The 21,721-nt window shown below is 51.2% G+C and overlaps 2 protein-coding genes across 3 annotated transcripts in view; one reads left to right on the top strand and one right to left on the bottom strand.

Annotated features, from left to right (window-relative positions):
- Nucleotides 1-1,835: 1,835 nt before the first annotated feature.
- On the bottom strand, nt 1,836-20,217 carry THAP4 (THAP domain containing 4). Its single transcript, XM_064165033.1, has 6 exons — nt 20,087-20,217; nt 18,021-19,177; nt 7,992-8,151; nt 6,135-6,244; nt 4,770-4,873; nt 1,836-2,165 (listed from the first exon to the last, which is right to left on the bottom strand). The coding sequence occupies exons 1-6, from the start codon at nt 20,161-20,163 to the stop codon at nt 2,046-2,048; spliced, it is 1,728 nt and encodes a 575-aa protein (XP_064021103.1). The 5' UTR covers nt 20,164-20,217; the 3' UTR covers nt 1,836-2,045.
- The window catches only part of ATG4B (autophagy related 4B cysteine peptidase), a 24,703-nt gene continuing 22,676 nt past the window's right edge, over nt 19,695-21,721 (top strand). Inside the window, exon 1 of one of the 2 annotated variants that reach the window (XM_064165035.1) lies at nt 19,695-19,764. Coding sequence is in view for 1 of the 2 variants with exons in the window: in XM_064165034.1 (XP_064021104.1) it covers nt 20,989-20,998 (10 nt within the window). In the remaining variant the exon portion in view is untranslated. Of the gene's footprint in view, nt 19,765-20,887; nt 20,999-21,721 lie in introns of those variants that run through there. The other variant, XM_064165034.1, reaches the window with a different exon arrangement.

Raw genomic sequence — 21,721 nt, 5'->3', positions numbered from 1 at the left:
CCCAGCTAAAACCCAGCCAGGCTGAAAAGACACCCTGGGGAGTTTACATCCATCTGCAACAGCGAGAGGAACACAGGGAAGGAATGAGGACCCTGGCCTGTCTCTAGTGACTGTGACCACACACACATCCCATGGCCAGGTCAAGTTCAGCCAGAATGATGCTTGTGAACCAGGATACCTTCTGCTGCCAAAAAGGAGCAAACCTTCTGCTAGCTCCGTGGAGCCTCTACTGCAGTCAGATACTTGCTCTAGGTCTCTCCCAACAGTGACCTCAGCTCCGTGGTGGGAACCTCCTTTCCTGTCAGGGCTCGGTGCTCCCAGGTATGGCAGAACATATGCAGCACAGGTCCATGCTGAGAGGGTGTTCAAAAGAAGGGAAGCAGATGGGACAAGTTTTCCCCTGCTGGTTGCTTCTGGTACCTCTGGCTCATGCCTGGATGCCTCCGGTGCTGCTTCTGGCAGGACTTCCATGTGTCCTACTGGAGGGACTCAAAGGGTGGATTCCAGGGGTGGAACTCATGATTCCTCAGCTGCTGGCATGTCACAACTTCTCCCATGAGAAGTTTCTGTGCTAGTGTTAGCATTTTCATCTTCTACTACAAGACCTCAGGAACAAACACAAGATCTGTTGAATTGTTTGCCAGCACCACCTTCCCTACTGCTTCTGAAAACTTCACTGTAGCACTACACTCTGAAACCACTGAGGATGCCATCCTGAAGCTCAGAAAACCACTGAATAGTGAGCCTTGGGAAGGTCCAGCCCCTGTGCTAAAGCAGGCCACACAAGAATGCATCCAGATGGGTCTTGAAAGTCTCCAGAGAAGGAGACTCCACAGCCTCTCTGGGCAGCCTGCTCCAGGGTTCTGTCACCCTCACAGGAAGTAAGTTTTTCCTTAAATTCAGATGGTACCTCCTGGGTTTTCTGCCACTGAGCACCACTGAAGAGAGCTCAGCTTCATCCTCTTGCCCTCCATCCTCCAGCTCTTGCTGAGCATTGAGATCTCCTCTCAGGCTGCTCTTCTGTAGTTTGAGGTCTCTCAGCCTTTCCACCAGCACAAACACTTTCAATACCACACAGGGGTTTAATCCCTTTGGCTGAGGCGGGTCTTGGGTCCCAAAATGAAGTGGTGCACACCAGACCTGCCACACCCTCATGTAGTTCCTGCACAATGGCTAGCATCAGAAAGCTTGTAAGGAAGAAACGTCACCACCAGGGCCTTCCCTAGAGCATACACTCACCACAGAATGTCTCTGGAGACAACAGATGCAGAAATGCAGCCAGAATAGTCTCTCCTACCTCTGCTGAAGACCAGAAGCAGTGCTAGACCTCTGCCTCCCTTCACTGCTGAAGGACTGGATGACAGAAGGTGAAAGGCAGCATCATGACTCTTGAGTTAGGAAAAAAAAAGGCTGCCAAGATTGCTTGCCACTGTTCAGCTTCTGTCCTCTCCAGCAGCTCACAGCTGTCACTCAGCCTCTTGTGACACTCTGGAATGAAGCTAGGCACGGTCTCCTGAAGTCCTTCTGAGTCAGCTGGACAGCACCATCAGGATCAGGCCCTGAGACAGTTCCCTTCATTCCACAGCAACAGGCAGGCGCTCCCTCTGCGTAGTTAAGCTGAGTTTCACTAGGCAGGAGCTGGAGTCCTCAGGGACTGTCCCTGCAGTGCAAATCCATTCCTGATCTTACCGCTTCCATGGTGTGCTTCAGGTTGCAGAGAAGGCTCCAGCAGGTCGAATCTACAGCCCAATGCCTCCTAATAAACAAGTACCAAAAGCCCTGCCAGAGTAGAGGGGGGTGCAGATCAGTCTGCAATCACACCCAAATCACAGCCATAAAAATAAAAGCTTTTATTTCTTTTAATATACCATTACAGAAACATCTGAGGAACATTCTCAATAGGATGGGCAGCCCTGCAGCCCTGGGGGCAAGTGCAGGCAGCCAGCTGCAGGGTCTGCCATGCTGTGTTCCTGAGCTGCTGCTGCTCTTGGTGCAGGATGCCCTGCTCCTCACACCCCTGGAGGGGAGATGCAGCCCTCCCAGCATCAGGGTGTCACCTTTTTGTAGGTAATGTGGAGGTGCTGAGTCATGGGCTGTGTAGTGGTTGCCATTGAGACAGTTTGTTCGAGTTTCCCATCAGAATTGAGCCTGAATTTTCTGGTAATCTAAAAAAAACAATAAGAAAGGGATAAGAGAAGAATGAATGAGAGCAAGCAAACAGCACAGGGGCTAAATTCACTACCTGTGCTTTCTGCCTTTGCTTCCTATGGGCTTGCTCTCGGCTCACCACAGCTACAGGAGGCAACAAGCAGTGCTGTCTCCTAAAGGAGGCAGCTCTTACCAAGAAAACAACTCCAAGCCCCAAGACCACTCTTCATGGAGTAATGCATGCAGTGTTCTGGCACCCCTGTGGAAGCCAGTGACAAGCACAGCCCCTCAGGGATCAGTCCTGGGACCAGTCTTGTTCAACATCTTTGTCGGTGCCACGGACAGAGGCACTGAGTGCAGCCTCAGCAAGTCTGCTGATGACACCAAGCTGTGTGGTGCAGCAGACAGGATGGAAGGAAGGGATCCCTCCAAAGGGACCTGGACAGGCTGCAGAGGTGGGCACAAGCCAACCTCAGGAAGTTCAACAAGACCAAGTGCAAGGTCCTGCAGCTGGGTCAAGGCAGTCCCTAGCACAAATCCAGGCTGGGCAGTGAGTGGCTGGAGAGCAGCCCTGAGGAGAGGGATTTAGGGGTGTTGGTGGATGAGAAGCTCAACACGAACCAGCAGTGTGCACTTGCAGCTCAGAAAGCCAACCAGAGCCTGGGCTCCATCAGAAGAAGTGTGCCCAGCAGGGCCAGAGAGGTGATTCTCCCCCTCTGCTGTGCTCTGGTGAGACCCCACCTGGAGTACTGCATACAGTTCTGGAGTCCCCATTACAAGAGGGATGTGGATGTGCTGGAGTGTGTCCAGAGAAGGGCCATGAGGAGGATTAGAGGGCTGGAGCAGCTCTCCTGGGAGGACAGACTGAAAGAGTTGGGGCTGTTCAGTCTGGAGAAGAGGAGGTTCCCAGGTGACCTTCTTGTGGCCTTCCAGGGTCTGAAGGGGGCCTACAAAAAAGCTGGGGAGGGACTTTTTAGGCTCTCAGGGAGAGACAGGACTGGGGGGAATGGAGCAAAGCTGGAGGTGGGGAGATTCAGAGTGGATGCGATGAGGAAGTTGTTGAGCATGAGAGCGGTGAGAGGCTGGAATGGGTTGCCCAGGGAGGTGAGGCCCCATCCCTGGAGGTGTTTAAAGCCAGGCTGGATGAGGCTGTGGGCAGCCTGCTCTAGGGTAGGGTGTCCCTGCCCATGGCAGGGGAGTTGGAACTGGCTGATCCTTGTGGTCCCTTCCAACCCTGACTGATTCTATGATTCTATGACCTGAGCACAGAGGCAGAATCAACCAGGCTGGAAGAGACCTTCAAGATCATTCAGTTCAACCTAACACCTAGTGTAAGGCACTGAAGTGCTCCTCAAACACCCTGGTCAGGAAGAGGCAATTAAAAGCAACAGAAAAGATATTTCCCTTTAGCCTGACCTTAGCTCATGGCTCCTGAACAGCGTTTTTTCCCCTGCAGGTCAGAAAACAAAGTCTGAATGCTAAAAGGAGGAAATTAAATAAACTGGGCACACATACATAAAATGAGAGGGATTTTCTCTTAGAGTGAGCTTCAGTCAAAGACTGGTTGATGAAACCCTGGGAGGGCAATCTCCATGTACACCCAAGATACATGGCAAGCCTGCTACTTCCCACACAGGAAATGTGAAGCACTGGGAAAAGGGCATAGGAAATGCTGAACTCAAGGTAAGTGACATCCACTGCTCTCCCCTCAGCCAGAAATCCAGTGACTTTGTCACAGGAGACAACCAGGCCAGCCAGGCACCATCTGCCCATGGTCACTACCATACTGACTGGGCCAAATCACCTTCTCCTTCCTCTCTGCAGAAATCTCCAGCTGAGGCTGAGCAGCAGGTTGACCTTCATGTGCTTTCTGAAGATGAGTGACCCACACGTGTCCTGAGTTTCCAGTCCCTGGGAAACTCCACTGATCTCCATCACCTTTCAAAGATGAGTCTGGGTCTTCCTGCCTGAATTATGGCTTGGCTGAGCCATGGCCACCATGAATCACTTCTCAGTGGGAGCACAACATTCTGGTGAAGCAACTAAAGCATCAACACAGGTGGCCCTTCAAGCAACACTTGTGGTCTCCTCATTTCCAGGGGCAATTTACACTGTCCTTCATGAAGAACAGCACTGGAAGCTGGTTACCTGCTACAATCTTCTCATTCCAAATCCTCCTTCACAGCAAGGGCCTCCCAGATACTAACTGTGGCCAGTAGCTGGCCTCAACTGCCCTCAGATGCCAGGTGAGCACAGGAGGTTCCCTCTTCTAGCCTTCAGGCAAAGTCAGCCTTGGAGCCTTGCTGCTGTACAAAGGTACTTAAGAGAAGACTTCCCTATTCTTTTCCCTAAGGACCTGCTACCAGCCACTGCTGGAGACAGGATTCTGAGTTGGCTGGTCTGAGTCAGAGCATCAGTTCTTAACAACCCCTCTGGGCCCTGTAGTGTAGAGAGTGTTCTGAAGGCTGTTACAGAAAGGACAGGCCAGAATGCTAGGCAATAGCTCCAAGAACTCCTGATGGCAGTCTGCAATGAAAGCATGCTAATCAGCCTGTCCCCTCAGCTAGACACATTCTGGGGCTAGCAACCCCAGACAAACTGCTCACTGCCTAGGCACTCACCTGCTCTATGTGGGGCTTCTTGGCAAAGGAAATCCTGGCTATGGAATGAGAAGCTATAGACAGCTCTTGTCCATTCACCTCCCCTTCCTCCACCTCCACCAGACCTAGTGAGAAACAAGGTCATATAGACATTATTAGGCTACAAAGGTTATTTAGGAATGTTACAACTATTAGGCTACATAACAGAGCACCACTCTCCCTGAAGAACTGTTTTAGCAGATCCAGGACACGGCAACAGCTGCAAATACAGGCATCTACAGCCATGTGCAGAAAAGTCTAGGCAGGCAGACTTACTCTTGCTGTGTGGGCTAAGCACTGCACTGCAACTGTTCTGGAGTTTTAGATGCAAATCTAAGCATCAGCTGGGGTTTAGTACTCTTCCCCTTATCATAATTCAATAGTGGTTCTCTCTGTCAGGCAGTCCCTGGAAGGTGTGCAACAAGACCCAGGGCACTACACCCAGTGGGAGATTCTCCGGGTTTAGGAGCTAACAAAGACTGCACTCTGCAACATTAGGGAACAGTAGGAGAGAGCTCCCTTCCTACAGTACTACAGAGGCTCTTGATAGTGCCACAGCCCAGGCAGGGTCTCTGATAGGGAACCTGGGTCACACCACATGTTCCTGGGTGGAGAGGCTGCAAGAGGGCATTTAAAACCACCAAAGCCCCATCCTGCCAGGGCCACAAGCTTACCCTGCATTGCAGAATCACATATGGCAAGTACTGACATTGGTTGAGACCAGTTTAAGTGAGATGTCTGGAAGGATCATCTAGCCAAGTACAACCCTAGTAACAGGAGAAAGGCTCCAGACAGAGCAGCTCACAAACCAAGCCATGAACCTCTATTTCTACACCAGGGTCAACTGTGGCCACCTCATGGGAGCAGTGGGAATAAAGTACCTTCTCCATATACATTTCTCCTGCCTCCCCAAAGGATGAGGATCCCATAAAGGCACCAAGAATTCCACTGGCCACTTCCCTCCTCCCATTGCTAAGGTTCAAGTACAGGGGTTCTTTTGGCTGGCAAAGCTATGCCTGCAAACACCAATACAGCACCTGAACACTCCCTCAAATCTCCAGTGTGAGGAGTATTTTTGCCCTACAGTTCTTTCCTGCCCCAGGAAACCAGAAAGCCACACTGTGTGGGCAAAGCCACAGAGCCAGCCCTAGAAAGTCAGCACTTTTCACACAAGGTCATTTATCAGTTTGCTTTCACAGCAGCACCACAGCTCCTTGGCACTGAAGCCAGAGGGAAAATAAGTTCAATGAAAGTGTGAGAGGTGCAGTAATTTTCTGGAACAGTGATGAAATGGCAGAGCAGGGTAAGGAGCTCTTCTTTTCCCCAGCTTGGCAGTCAGGTGTGTACCTGTGTTCTGGGCACTGATGAAGGCCACCTTGTTAGTGTCTGGTTTGAGGCGGATGAATCCACACTCTCGGTGCATGGGCTTCCTGGTGTCCAGATGGAAGGCATTGAACCTGAGGGGAAATCAGAACACAAAAGCTGCTGCTTGCTGCACTTAACAGTCAGCTTCTGAGCAAGCTTCATGTCAGAAGAAATGGTACCTCGTTTAAGCACAGGACTGCCTGCACAGTGTCATTTGAAAGGGAAAAGGCTGACAGTGCTGTACAGCTGTGAGAGGCAGATGTGTAAAGATACAGTTAAGACACAGACACAGCTACTTCTTACAGCTGCAGTTAGTTAAGTTCAAGCTTTAGATTCTCCACAGCTCCTGAGTCTAAGAGGTAACTCAGAAACTCCTTCAGGAAGTCAGATAGAGCAGGGAAGTGATTATGCCCCTGGGGAGGCCACAGCTTGAGTACTGGGTTCAGTTCTGGGCACTACAGCATAAGAAAGACATTGAGATCCTGGAGGATGTCCAGAGAAGGGCAATGAGGCTGGTGAGAACAGGTCTGCTGAGGAGTGGCTGAGGGAACTAGGGCTGTTTAGTTTGGAGAAGTGAAGGATAAAGAGAGATCTTACTGCTCTCTACAACTACCTCAGAAGAGGCTGCAGCACAGCCAGCATTGGTCTCTTCTCCCAAGCAAGTTACAATAGAATGAGAGGAAACAGGCTTAAGTTGTGCCAGGGGAGTTTTAGGCTGGATATCAGGAAAAATTTCTTTCCTGCAAGAGAGGCCAGGCACCATCCCTGGAGATGTTCAAGAAGCTGTAGATGTGGCACTTCAGGATATAGTTTAGTGGCTGTGGTAGCTGGGCTGTGGTTGGACTTGATGATCTTGAAGGCCTTTTCCAACCTTAATGATTCTATGCTACTCAAATACTTCCTTTCCAACCTTAATGATTCTATGATGTCTCAAATACTTCCTTTCCTCAAATAAGTATCTAGAATGACACTGCCTTTATTTAGCTTTTAAACCTGGCCAGTTGTTGCCTTTTGCATATTGCTCTTGACAGGTAACAACAGAGCAGACATTTCTCTCACCACCACTATTACTACAAATAAAAAGTTCAGCTCAGAATTTTATTATCTCTGCACAAGGCCTCAGAGTCACATGTTTGGTCACACATAATGTGGATGAACACCACTCATGATCACACATTACTTTAGTGCTACAGAATTCCTGAGTTTGCCCAGGTAACTGAATTCAACAGCAGCTGAAACACAGTCGACTGTCATAGAATCACAGAACGGTAGGGGTTGGAAGAGACCTCTGGAGTAGGGTCCAATTCCCATGCCAAAGCAGGGTCACCTAGGGCAGGTCACATAGGAACATGCCCAGACAGGTCTTGACAGTCTCTAAAGAAGGAGACTCCACAACCTCTCTGGGCAGCCTGCTCCAGCACCCTCACAGTAGAGAAATTTCTCCTCATCTTGAGGCAGAACTTTCTGTGTTCCTTGTCCTACTGCTAGGCAGCACTGACAAGAATCTGGTTCCTTCATCTTGGCATCCATTCCTCAGCTATTTATAGACCTCTATAAGATCCCCTCAGAACATTCTCTTCTCCAGACTAAACAACTCCAGGTCTCTCAGCCTCTCTTCTCAGGAGAGATGTTCAATTCCCCATTCACCCTTACGGCCACTGTTGGACCTTCTCCCGTAAGATCTCTGTCTTGCTTGAATTGGGCCAGAACTAGACACAGTATTCACACACACACCCTCAACATAGCTCACATTTCAGAGACACAACCATCAAATCTCACTACAACCATGCCTGTTTCAATCCAAAAGCTTCTGCCAACATAGAAAAACTCCAGACTTACGAGAAGTTGAGCATAGGCTGCCCCACATGAGAGATGTGCACTTCTTCCAGGTACTGGAAGGGCTTCATTGTAGGAAAGGTGCCGTCTCCTGGGGGGTCCGAGAGCCAGGTGCCCAGCATCCAGGACAGGGGCTCCATCACAGGATTCAGCTGGGGAGTCTCTGTGCAGGAGAGGAAAGAAAAACTCAGTGAGCTGTGCCCTGCATCTTGCTGTGAGCTGCTTACAGCTGGGAGGAGGTGGACACAAACAGTTCGACGTGGCAGCAGCACTTTAGAGCAGCGTCAGCTCCAAGGTGTGAGAGGAGCTGGGGACCAACAAACAGCCACGGAAGGTAGGTCTGGGTTTAAAGCTGCTCTTGACCTTACAAAGAGCACTTTTTCAGCCTGTTTCTGACTCCTCTGAAGAGATGTGAAGAGAAAGCCCCCTCTCACCTACACACAAAGCAGAAGACAACATAAAAAGAAGAGATCTTGGTGTCAAGAATCACCACTAAGAGAGAATTCTCTTTCTAATGCTCTGGCCTGACTTTTCCCAAGCACCAGGTACAAACCATTCCTGATTGTTTCAGAGACAAGGAAATAAACTCTCCCTTCAGAGGAAAAAGAAAATCAGGCTGCATGCATATCCAAGATCAAAGGTTGGCTGCAGTTTATTTGAAGAGGCTGACAACACCCTGCACTGGTACAGAGAGACAGGGGTGGTTCAGAAGTCGTTCTGCTTAGGCTCTGCACTAAAACTAAGTGAAAACTTCTCAAAAAATCTGGGTGGAGGCAATGCCAAGCACAAATCCAGGCTGGGCAGTGAGTGGCTGGAGAGCAGCCCTGAGGAGAGGGACTTGGGGGTGCTGGTGGAGGAGAAGCTCAACATGAGCCAGCAGTGTGCACTTGCAGCTCAGAAAGCCAACCAGAGCCTGGGCTGCAGCAGAAGTGTGGCCAGCAGGGGAAGGGAGGTGATTCTCCCCCTCTACTCTGCTCTGGTGGGACCCCACCTGCAGTACTGCATCCAGTTCTGGAGCCACCATTACAATAAGGATGTGGAGATGCTGGAGTGTGCCCAGAGAAGGGCCACAAGGAGGATAAGAGGGCTGGAGCATCAATGCTATGAAGACAGACTTGAAAGAGCTGGGACTGTTCAGTCCCAGGTGACCTTCTTGTGGCCTTCCAGTATCTAAAAAGGGCCTACAAAAAAGCTGGGGAGGGACTTTTTAGGCTCTCAGGGAGTGACAGGACTGGGGGAATGGAGCAAAGCTGGAGGTGGGGAGATTCAGAGTGGATGTGATGAGGAAGTTGTTGAGCATGAGAGTGGTGAGAGGCTGGAATGGGTTGCCCAGGGAGGTGGCTGAGGCCCCATCCCTGGAGGTGTTTAAGGCCAGGCTGGCTGAGGCTGTGAGCAGCCTAATCTAGAGTAGGGTGTCCCTACCCATGGCAGGGGGGTTGGAACTGGCTGATCCTTGTGGTCTTTCTCCACGGAGCTGCTTCTGGCAGGACAACCCCTAGTCTGTATTAGTGCTTGGTGCTATTCCTCCACAGATGCAGGACTCTACACTTGTCCTTATTGAACTTCATGAGGTTCTCCTTTGCTCTGCTCTCCAGCCTGTCCAGATCTTGTTCAGCCACCCACCCCCATTTCCTATCATCAGGAAACTTGCTGAGGGTCCACTCATCCAGGTCATTGATGAAGATACTGAACATATTGATATGTCAGCCCAGGAGAGACCAAATCCAACAGAAAGGAGGTACATGTTATGCAGCCAGGGACAACTGAAGCATACATAAAGCACGTTCACATTACCAGTGACTCATGCTAGCAGAGCAGGAGTTACAAAGGGGTCAGTCGTTTCCCATACTGATATTGCCTAATACAAGAACAAGCTACCTGCCCAGCTGGTATAAAAGGCACAGACTCAGCTGTGGGGAGAGATTATGACCATAAAAGGTGGTGCACTGGGTAAAAATGTGCCTAGTGAGTCTGAGTTTCACTGTGCTCAGTCTTGAACATCAGGCTGAAACAACTGTGCGAGGAAGAACAGAGTCTGCACCTGGAATGACAACGGAGCGGAAATAGAAACTTTCCCAGGTAACAGAGACCACTTCTGTTATTTCTTCTCCCATGGAGAGCAGGTTTAGAAAGTCAGCTGACATGTCAGCAAGATGCTGCTAACTATCTTTGTTTAGCCTGAAGGAGTTTGCAAGTGAAGCAACATGGGAATCAGAGAATTGCTTGGGTCAGAAAACACCTTCGACATCATCAAGTCCAATCATTGTTCAATCCAACGCCAAGCCTGGTGCTAAACCATGTCCCTCAGCATCACACCTCTGCCTCCTGAAACACCTCCAGGCATGGGGATTCATCTACTTCTATGGGCAGCCTGTTCTAGTCTTTGGGACTTCTTTCAGGGAAGAAGTTTCTTCTAATGTTCAACCTAAATCTCCCCTGGGGCAACCTGTGGCCACTTCCTCTTGTCCTGTCACTTATTACCTGGGAAAGAGACCACCTCCCACCTGGCTCCAATCTCCTTTCATGGAGTTGTAGAAAGCAATGAGGTCTCCCTTCAGCCTCCTCTTCTCCAGGCTAAACAATCCCAGTTTCCTCAGCTACTCCTCACCAGACCTGTTCTCCAGACCTTTTACCAGCTTTATTCCCTTCCCTCAGACATGCTCCAGCAGCTCAATGTCTTTCTTGGAGTGAGTGGCCCAAACCTGATCCCAATACTCAAGGTGCAGCCTCACCAGTGCTGAGTATGGGAAAAGAAAACACATGAGCTCACTATGAGGTACATGATGAAAATGGATGGCAGCAGAGCTGGCCTTAGCAAAAGCCATCCTGCCAGCCTGTGCCTTCCACACCAGCTGCCAGAGGGCTAAAGAAGGGGTTTGTACAACCTAATCAGCAGGGCCAGTGTACAGGACCATAGTGCATTGTACTCACCTCCCATCTCTACTGTGAGCAACCAAAGAAACAGAACATTATTTTCTGGTAAAGACCTTAATTATCACTCAGCACTTTGTTAAAGTCTAAAACCATTGCTAAGAGAAGCTTCAGGCTCCTATGCTGCTTCTTAGGAACCAGCTTCCCTTCCTGCTGTCACCCCAAGAGCATGCAGCTTTGTGAGTAAGAAGAATATTACTGCCCAGTCTAACTGGCATCTGCCTTTCACTTGCTGCTACAGACACTGTTTCCTTCCAGGCTTTTTTGCTCCTTAAGACTCCCACCATGGAAAGGAAGAGCAAAGCTTCCGAAAGGCTAAAAATGACTGCAGCCTGTGCTGATGCTGCCCTCTCCTGGGTCAGGAGGTGGCAGCAAAGCCTGGGAGTGGGATGCTTTTCCTCACCAAAATGCTTCTAATAGGACACTTTTCTTTCTTCTACTTACCACCCTTGCAGCACTTGAAGAGAAAAAAAGAATCAAAATGACAGACTAAAGAAATGGCTTTGGCCATTTTCACTCTTCAGACTCGGTCATAAACCAAGAGAAACCAACCAGTTGTTTTCAGCAGCCAACAGCTTGACCCTAAAGAACTGGAATCACACAATTGTTTCGGTTCAAAAGACCTCTAAGACCATCGAGTCCAACCACCAACACAACACCACCATGACTATTAAACCATGTTTCCAAGTGCCATGTCCACAGGTTTCTTGAACACCTCTAGGGATGGTGACTCCAGCACCTCCCTTGGTAACCTGCTCCGTTAATTTGCTGTGCAGCATCCAGCCTGGCTGGCACTGCTGAGTGAGGTAAGCTCATCTCAATTCCAAAGAGCAGGACTTCCAGCCACCTGAGAAGGGAAGATGTACCTGCATATCCCAAAGTCTACAGCACCTAGGTAAACAACATGGCCAACGGCCCTTAGTACTATTCCAAAGTACTTAGAGGTAAGGAAGACAACATAAGTGTTAGTTCTTACAGTGCCTGGGAAAGCTGAGAGCAACTGAAGGGCTAGAGGGAATAAGGACCAGAGACCACTCCAAGGCCTTCAGAACAGCCCCTTCCCAGTTTTCCTGGAGGTCCCTTTCAAATACTGAAATGTAGCTATAAGGTCTCCCTGGAGCCTTCTCTTCTCCAGGCTGAACAGCCCCAACCTCTCAGCCTTCTCCCTTAGAGGAGGTGCTCCAGCCCTCTGTACTGGTGGCCCTCCTCTGATCCCTGTCTCTTCAGCAGGTCCATGTCTCTCATGTGTTAGGAGGCACATAGCTGGAGGGGAGGTCTCACCAGAGCAGAGGGGCAGAATCACCCCTCCCCATCTGCCAGCCACACTTCTTCTGATGCAGCCCAAGATGCCACTGGCCTTCTGGGCTACCAGTGCCCATTGCTGGTTCATGTCCAGCTTCTCATCCACAAATACCTCCAGGTCCCTTTCTGAAGGGCTGTTCTCAGTCTCATCATCCCCCAGCCTGTACTGATATTCAAGTACTTGACCTAAGTGCCAGACTTTTCACTTGGCCTTACTGACCCTCATGAGATTCTCCTCAGCCCACCTCTCCAGCCTGCCCAGGTCCCTCTGGATGCCATCTTGTCCTTCAGTCTTATCAACCCTACCTGCACTGTAGTAAAGGCAGCTTTGCAGAAGGAGACAGCATGCTCTCCTTGCCACGAGCCAAACCAGACCAAGTGGTTGGACAGCCCCCTTGGGCCGTGTCCACACAAACTTCAGCCAGCGTGCCTCTCAAGTGGGATCCCTGGCACATTAAGCTATGCTGGCACAAGTTCCCAGGCAGCTCTATCAGCAAAACTGCAGCATGAGCAGCCATCTGCTTGCTAACAAGGCAGCTAACCTATTTCCCCTAAGCTAGGGAACGCTTGCTGTGGGAAACTTGAGGAGAGAAAAGCAAACCAACATCAAACCCAAAGCACCCAGCAACCCCCCTTCCCCCACAACCAAAGTAACTCCCACAGCACCTCCTCAGTCTTCAAACTAAAGGGTCTACAGCAACACCTGGGAAACTTCCTGCAGTCCTTTCTTCCACTGAATCATTGACTGGATTTCAATCAGCACCATCAGGGCTCTGGTAAATAAGAAGCAGCCCTGTTCATACTTTCATGCTTAAGCACAGAAGGTGACTTTGTACTCTGCTGTCCTCCAGCTGTTGCAAACTTTTATGCTTCCCTGAATAAACCAGGAAAGGATCTCTAGCACTGGCATGCTCTAGCTCTGCTCTAAAAGCTGGGAATGTGGTTACCTTTGCACATTTTATCTTACAGCCCAAGTCACAAACTTCATGATGAAGCATTTCTGTGTTCTTGCCTCTGCTTGTCACCTCTGCAATAAAATGCTTCTAGTTATTGCCAGAGTTCTGCACTACAAAATACACTGAAAGCTCAAGGAGGGAAGACTTAGACTAGAGATTAGAAAGAAATTCTTTACAGTGAAGGTGGTGAGACATTGGAACAGGTTGACCAGAGAGGTTGTGGATGTCCCCTGCCTGGAAGTATCCACTGACAGGTTGGATGAAGCCTTGTGCAACCTGGTCTAGTGGGAGGTGTCCCTGCCCATGGCAGGGAGGTTGGAACTAGATGATCTTTAAGGTCCCTTCCAACCCAAACCATTCTATGAAAACATTCTGAAGCTCATCCACCATCACAAGAAATCTGAACATCCTACCTGAGCTTACCTCAGGGTATTTTACTTTCTCTCAAGTTTTCCTTAGTTAGCATTTTCATTGCTTCCTAGATGCAAGCTAGTTGTTCTGTCTTTTTGCTCTGAGTCACTGCCAGCTCACTGCAGAATTAGAAGCTCAACACACAAGCTGTAGAGGCTATTAGAGAAAGAATAAATTGAAAAACCAAGACCATTCCACTGGAAAAAACCCCAAAACAACAAACCCCCCCCCTCAAACCAACAAGCAAAACAAACCTACCCCAAACCAGCATGAGCAGAGCTGTCCCCCATTCCAACCACCTTTCTCTCCAAGGGGGTGGTGAAAAAGCCATCTCTCTAAATCAGCCAAGTCCTAAATCTGCTGTGTGCCAGATGGGTGCCTGGATGCTGGTTGCTCCCATGAGGAACATCAAACAGCTCACCTGCTAAAGGGCCACAAGTGCTTGGAACATAGGTAGTATTGTTCCAGCTAGCCTCTGCTGCCTCAGATTCAACTAGCTCCATCTATGCACACTTGTCCCTCCTCATTATATCACAGATTGCATTGGGCTGGAATTGACCTTCGAAGGTCATCTTGTCCAAGTCCCCTGCAGTTAGCAGGGACACCTCCAGTGAGATCAGACTGCCCAGGGACACAACAAGTCTGATCTTGAGTGTCTCCAGCAATGGGGCCTCAATCATGTCCCTGAGTAACCTGTTCCAGTATTTCACCACTCTCACTGTGAAGAACTTCTTCCTAACGTCCAACCTAAATCCACCCAGCTCCAGTTTCAAACCATTGCCCTGCATCCTATCACCACAAGCCCTTCCAGACAGTCCCTCCTCAGCCTTCCCGAAGGTGCCCTTCAGATATGGAAATGCAGCTGCAGGGTCTCCCTGGAGCCTTCTCTTCTCAAAGCTGAACAGCCCAAATTCTTTCAGCCTCTCTTTGGAGGAGAGGTGCTCCAGCTCTCTGATTATCTTTGTGGCCTCTCCTGGATCCACTCAAGGTCTCACCAGAGCAGCAAGAGAGGGTGTGAGACAACTGAAATGTAACTGCTAATAAAGGCTGCTAACTATTATTAACCTGACATCTCACCTGACTGCATTTCTACAAACATCAAAATGCCTTCCTTCAACTCAGCTTTGTTTTACAGTAAAACCTGCTGTCCAGGCACAAACCAGACTCTGCCCAACAGCAGTCAGTTGCACCTAGTCAGGTGTTTTGACTGCTGTAAACTACAAGTACACAGAGAGCAGTAAAAGGTAGAAGAGCACCAAGATTAAGCTTAAGAAAAATAAAACAAGTCAGCCAGTCACCAGAGGTCACAAGCTAAAAGGTTCCATAAGATCTTCTCATTGCTCCAAGCTACAATAGCCAGAAAGGTTAATTTTCACATATTCATCTCCAGTTTTGTTGATAAGAGACAGCAGCACTGGGAATAAGTGAGTCAGGAGAGATTTAGGTTGAATAGTAGGAAAAATTTCTTTCCTGAAAGAGCTGTCAGGTATTGGAACAGGTTGCCCAGGGAGTCACCATCCCTGAATCATAGAATCAAGCATGTTGGAAGAGACCTCCAAGATCATCCAGTCCAACCTACCACCCAGTCCTAGCCAATCAACCAGACCATGGCACTAAGTGCCTCAGCCAGGCTTTGCTTCAACACCTCCAGGGACAGAGACTCCACCACCTCCCTGGGCAGCCCATTCCAATGCCAATCACTCTCTCTGCCAACAACTTCCTCCTAACATCCAGCCTAGACCTCCCCTGCCACAACTTGAGACTGTGTCCCCTTGTTCTGTTGCTGGGTTCCTGGGAGAGGAGACCAACCCCACCTGGCTACAGCCTCCCTGCAGGCAGCTGCAGGCAGCAATGAGCTCTGCCCTGAGCCTCCTCTGCTGCAGGCTGCACCCCCCCAGCTCCCTCAGCCTCTCCTCACAGTGCTCTGCTCCAGGCCCCTCACAGCTTTGTCGCCCTCCTGTGGACACCTTCCAGTACTGCAACATCTCTCTTGAATTGAGGGACCCAGAACTGGACACAGCACTCAAGGTGAGTACACCCTGGAGGTGTTTAAGAAGCTGTAGGTATGGTGCTTCAGGATATAGTTAAGTGGCCATGGTAGTTGGGTTAGGGTTGGACTCAATTTTAGAGGTCTTTTCCAACCCTGATGATTCTGTGAATTCATTTTAAAAGAGGACATTTTCCCTCAGAAAACAGAAAATGTAATTGTTATGGTCTTAGAGAAGATATTTGTAATATACAATTACCACATTCTCAAAGCTGTATCAAGAACATCCACCTCAGGAAAGAAACTAAAAGACAACATCCTCCAAGAGGCTCTTTTTGCACTGAAGCTATTCCAGCAAAGCCAGACACCCTCTCATATATACATACACAACCATTAAACACTAAAATGGTGCTCCTTTAGTTTGACACCAAAATAATTACAAACAAACCAAAACCCCCACAAAAACACAAACCAGGAGGTACAAATAAGACAATGTTGATTTCTCATGGGCAACAACAACAAAAATTTCTTCTCCCTCCTCTTCTACCCAAATGAGGAAATTAAAACCAGGTGGAAAAAGCAGCATTGCCTTTCAACAATTTCATCAAGGTTTATTCCCTTGCACTTAAATGAAAAAGTAGGCCATGCTATAACAGCCTATGCCAATATCACATTTCTAACCATGTCCAACACTACATGGCTTTAGAAAGAGAGCCCAGGGAGGTAGTGGAGTCACTGTTCCTGGAGGTGATCAAGGAAAGCCTGGATGAGGCACTTAGTGCCATTGTCTAGTTGGCTGGGTGCTAGGTTGGACTGGATGAGCTTGGAGGTCTCTTCCAATCTGGTTGATTCTATGATTCTCCTAAAGGAGGGATGGGAAAATTACCATCGGGGACATCTAATGATCTACAGGTGATGACTTCAGGAAAGTCCTAAGTCCTGCATCCTTCAGAAGGCATTCTGACATCATCTCAGCAGCCACACAACCATGAAACACAGAATCAGAGAATGTTAGGAGTTGAAAGGGACCTGGAACTAACAAGTCCAACCTCCCTGCGAGAGCAGAATCACCTAGAGCAGGTCACACAGGAGCACATCCAGGCAGGTTTTGGATGTCTCCAGAGGAGGAGATAGCACAATCTCTCTGGGCAGCCTGATCCAGTGCTCTAGCACCCTTGCAACACAAAATATTTTCTCATGTTGATGTGAAACCTCCGCTGCTCAAACATGCACCCACTGCCCCTTGTCTCATCACAGGACATCACTGAGCAGAGCCTGGCTCCATCCTCCCGATGCTCACCCTTAACATGTCTCTAAACACGAATGAAGCCACCCCTCAGTCTCCTCTTCTCCAAGCTAAGAGAAGCTCCCTCAGCCTTTCCTCTGCAGGGAGATGTTCCACTTTCTTCAGCACCTTTGTAGCTCTGTGCTGGACTCCTTCAAGCAGTTCCCTGAGGTCCTTCTTGAACTGAGGGGCCCAGAACCAGACACAATATTCCAGATGCAGCCTCACCGGGGCAGAGCAGAGTGGGAGGAGAATCTCTCTCACCTACTAACCACACCCATCTAATGCACTCCCGGACGCCATTAGTTGCTCCTGAATTGTACCTTGCAGCTAGAGTGACTGTGTGAAAGTTTTATCAGTTGTATGTTATTAAAGCATCCTTCTTCTCGCAGAACAAAGTTAGGAGAGAAGCCCACTTTGACTTCACTGCAACAATCCTTCTGCACAACCACCTCCCTTGCTGAATTCTCTCACGTTTTCAAGCATCTCCATGTCTCTTCTCACTTTAACTTCCCTTTCCTGACTTCTGCCTTCTAAGTGGGGAAAGGATCAAACCAAACACAGCGATTTGATCACCAAAAGTGATCTGTGTCCCATGACACTGTCATACTTGATATCTAGCCCCTCACTTAGATTTCATGGAGCTGTCATACTTGATATCTAGCACCTCACTTAGATTTCATGAAGCTGGAGTACTGAGTGCAGTTTATGACATCTAGGACCAGAAGTACTACTTAGATAACTGCAGAAGACTAAAACACCTTTCCCACATACCTGCTGCTACAGCTCATTAACACACCAAAAAAATTTCACAGGCACACTCCAAAGGAAAGCAAATCCTAACAGGTGCTGTTGAGTCACAAACAAGTTAAAACAATCCAGGAAGAAACAAAAAATTCATTAACCAGGAGAGCTGTCTGCAACACCAAGACTTAACTTCCCATTCCATGCCAGGAAGAGCCTCAGAAACTTTCAGGATATAAGAAACAGCTTGTGTGTCTAAAACTCTATTTCTTTCACCTCTGTTTGTTAGTCTAACTACTACTTCTTTCATACCTTTTTCGTCTCTTTTACTCATCCCATCTTTAAAAGCTCTAACTTAAATGGCAGTAAGAAAAGAGTGACTTCTGCCTCAACACAAAGCCACTGGCAATACTGACCACAGTCCTGGGATAGCAGGCTGTTCAAGTAAGGGAAACTGATCCTCTTCAGCTCATCTAGCTTCTCCTTCAGCTTCCTGACTTGACTGTCAGAGCGACTGATCCTCTGCCTCAAAAGTTTCAACTCCCCGTTCTTCTTTTCTACCTGCTCCCGCAAGCAGCACACCTGGCTTTTGCTCTGCCTGGAGGAGAAACAGTACGAGTGGAGGGAGTCGATCAGCTTGCAAGCCCCCGAGGCTGACATGATGACCTCATTGATTGACATGGGGTTGGCGTCTGTGTCACCCTTCCGCCCCACCACGGCCTCGGCAGCAGGCTGAGGGGTAAGGTCTGCTGGGGATGCTGACAGACCCTGGGAAGGCTTCTGAGGGGTGGCGGTAAGGGATGAAGTAGGGGAGCTTTCTGCTACGGCCTTATCGTGTCCCAGAAGATGGCTGCTGCAGCTTGGTTCCATATCTCTCTTTGGCCTTTTCCTTTCCAGCTGCTCTTTTGGGAGAGATGGCCTCTCTCTGGCGTGCTTAGAGGAAAAGCTGTAAGAATGAAGGGAGCCAATGAACTTGCAAGCACCAGAGGCAGGAGGTGTGAAGTCGTCGACTGACACACCACTTCTGTCTGCTACCCAGCTTCCCGCCCAGGCGGCCTCAGGACAGTCCTCCAGAGATGACCTCTCAGGCTTTTTCTGAGGTCCAGGCTTTGCAACCAAATGATCACCTAACGTCCTTCTCCGAGGGCCATCCAGCTGGCTGTGGAGGTCTTCCTCCTCCTCGGACATCGACCGGATTTCCGCTTCCAAAGTCGCCTCCTCCATCTCTTTCGTCCCTTGCATCACCATGAAGTCCTGGCTGGAAGACGAGGTCCTCTGAACTACCTCACAGCCTCCTTCCCTTGAGTCTTCTCCATCCTGCAGCGGCACCTGGCTCGCTATTTTCCTTCTGCTCCTGACATAATCCAGGTTGTCACGTTTTCTGTCTGCAAGCTGGAAGATAGTAGGGACAGCAGTGGGCTTCAGCAACCGGTGCTGATCTTCCAGCCGCTTAGAAAAGCTGTCTTTGGTGAAATGCTCGCTGCAAAGAAAGGAATACTTGGTGGGTGTCCAGTTGTCTCTTTGAACAGCTTTCAGCCACTGGATCAGACGCTTCGAATCCTTCAAAGGGAATCTAAAAGGAAACAAAAAAGAAAAAGGAAAAAAAAAAAGAGAGAAAATTCATGAAAAAAAAGATGGAATTGATCCTCTCGGATCTAGCAAACACTCCCAAAAGCTGTATTTCAAAACGTTATGCTTTTTTTGGAGGATTATTTCACTTTGGGCCAAAACACTCAATATTTGGTCCCTCTTAACAGCTCCACCTCACAAGCAGCACAGAACTCAAAAGCAGGTCTTTCCCCTTTTCATCAGCGACCAACCAGTTATCCATCTGCTCGGCCACTCGACAACAAACAGAGCAGCCTACCTGCAAGGAACGAGGATGGGACAAACGCAGGAACACCTCAGCTCAGCTAACAAGTTGTCCACCCACTGCCTGCAGAAGCCTGCTGATGCCTACGTAGAGTATGCTTAAGAAGGTGTTCAAACGCCCGGACTGAAAACAAGTCCCGGAGTAGCTGAATGAAGTGTCATTTCCACCCGGGATCACGCCAGTCACTGGACACGCAGCCTGCCCTCAGGGACTCCTCGGTGGCAGCATCCCCAGCAAGGCCCCGGGTGCGGGCAGCGGCGAGGGGACAGGCCGAGGCGCGGGACAAGGTGGGAGCCGAGCCAAGGCGTGCGCCCGAGCCCCAGGCCTTGCGGCAGCGAGCACAGCGCTCCGCTGCGAGCCGATCTTCGGAGCCGTTCGGAAGCGCAAAGCCGGTCCCCGGCACTGACGGAAACAAAGGGCGGCCGCTGTCGCTCGGGGCCCGGAGGTGCCGGGGCAGGCAGGGCGAGGGAAGCGCCACGGGGACACGCAGCCGCTCCCTGCCCAGCGGCCAGACCGGAGTGGGAGCGGAGGGGTGAGGGAGGGCCGGCCGCAGCACCTGCAAAAGGGCCGGGAGAGGCGGGTTGAAGCGGGCCGGGCGGCCGCCCTTACCTGTGGAAGGAGACGGCGCCCCGGTGCGCCTTCCCCTGCCGATTGGAGCAGTTGGCGGCGGCGCAGCAGATCACCATCTCCGGCCGCCGCCGGCCGGGCCCGCCCCGGCCCCCGCCCGCCGGCCCGGGCCGCCGCCAGCCGTACAGCAAGATGGCGGAGCCAGGTCACCCCGGCCGCCCCTCCGCCGCTGGGGAAGGGGTTTCTGTACGGCACTGCCGTCAACCAACATGGCGGCCGCCACATAGCCGCCGCCATTTTGGCCGAGACGTTGCCGTACAAGCGCCGGTGCTGCGGTCAGAGGAAGAAGGGATGAGCGCTCTCAGCGCCGCTCTCTTGCCTCCACGGCGCTGCAAAACGTCCATCTCCCGACGAGCCGCTCGGTCCGCGGCAGTTAAGCCTCCAAAGGCGCCTCTGAAAGGGGCAAGCATAGTTGGGTTACCCACCCGGGGACAGAGGGGCGGAGCTAGGTTGGCTCCGTACAACACGACAGCCGTGCCCGTGTCTCGGAACTTCCTCGGGTGTACGTGTCATGGACTGCTCCCGCCGGCGGCGGGCGGAACGAGCGCAGACCTGACGCGGCGGCGCCGCCACGCCCGCACGCCTGCCTGCCCTGCCTGCCTCCCTCCCTTCCCCCAGCTTCGGCTCCGCTGCCGGCGCGGTGCCTCTCCCCTCTCCGCGCCGCCTCTCCGTACAGCAACATGGCTGCCCCCACAGCGCTCGGAAACTGCGCGTCGCAGCGACTGGTGACGAGGCCGCGGCAGCCAACCGCTGCGGGGGCCGGCGGGGAGCGCCGCTCCCATTGGGCGGGCGCCGCGCCCGTGGCAGCGGCCGCGCAGCGCTGCGCCGGGGCGTATGTATCGGTGCGGACGGCAGCGGCCGCAGCCCTCGGTGGGGCCGGCGCCATGGACGCAGGTGGGTGGCGGCGGCGGCAGCGCTCTCTTGCTGAGCCGCGGTAGAGGGAGGGCGGTTGCTTTTCTCCCGCAGGAGCCCGCGGTCTGCCCCGGAGGCTGTTTGAAGCCTTTGGCTTTCTGGGGCAGCCCAGGCCCAGGCTCGGAGCGGTGCGGCCTCACACGGTGCTCTGAGGTGCTACCCCGGCCCGGTTGGCGGCGGGAAAAGTCGCCGCTTCCCGGCCCGGTTGTCGCTTCGGGACATGGCCTTGATAAACGGCTTTCCCAGCCCTCCGGGGCCCTAATTGCTCCGGCCGCCTCGCCTGCGGGGCGCGGTGAAACGCGGCGGCCCGGTGTCGGCTCATGTCACCGCTGGGGCCGGCCAGAGCCGAGAGAGAGCCCGCAGCTGGGGACTGAGTCCCTCCTGCCCAGCCCGGGTTTCGCTGTCGCTCTTAAAAAGCATTGAGCTCTTCCGCGTTGCTGGGCCTGGACGGAGCTGCCCAGGGCGCACAGCAGAATGCAGGAGCCGTGGCAGGGCAGTGTCCCTGTGCCGTTTGTCCTCCCGAGGCCTGCTGCTGCCCTGGAGGCTGTCTGTGACTGCTCGGTGCGCTCGCTGAGGGGACGGCACAGTGCCGGACACGCTTGGGTTGGACAGGCGGAGAAGAAAGAGGTGCGCTGGCCCTTGGGTTGTCTCGCTGTCCTGACAGCTCCCACCCCTCTCGGAGATGCTTTGTTCTGCGACAACGAA

The sequence above is a fragment of the Pogoniulus pusillus genome, chromosome 26 (assembly GCF_015220805.1).
Source record: "Pogoniulus pusillus isolate bPogPus1 chromosome 26, bPogPus1.pri, whole genome shotgun sequence".
Lineage (NCBI taxonomy): Eukaryota > Metazoa > Chordata > Aves > Piciformes > Lybiidae > Pogoniulus > Pogoniulus pusillus.
This window is presented reverse-complemented; position numbering and strand designations above follow the sequence as displayed.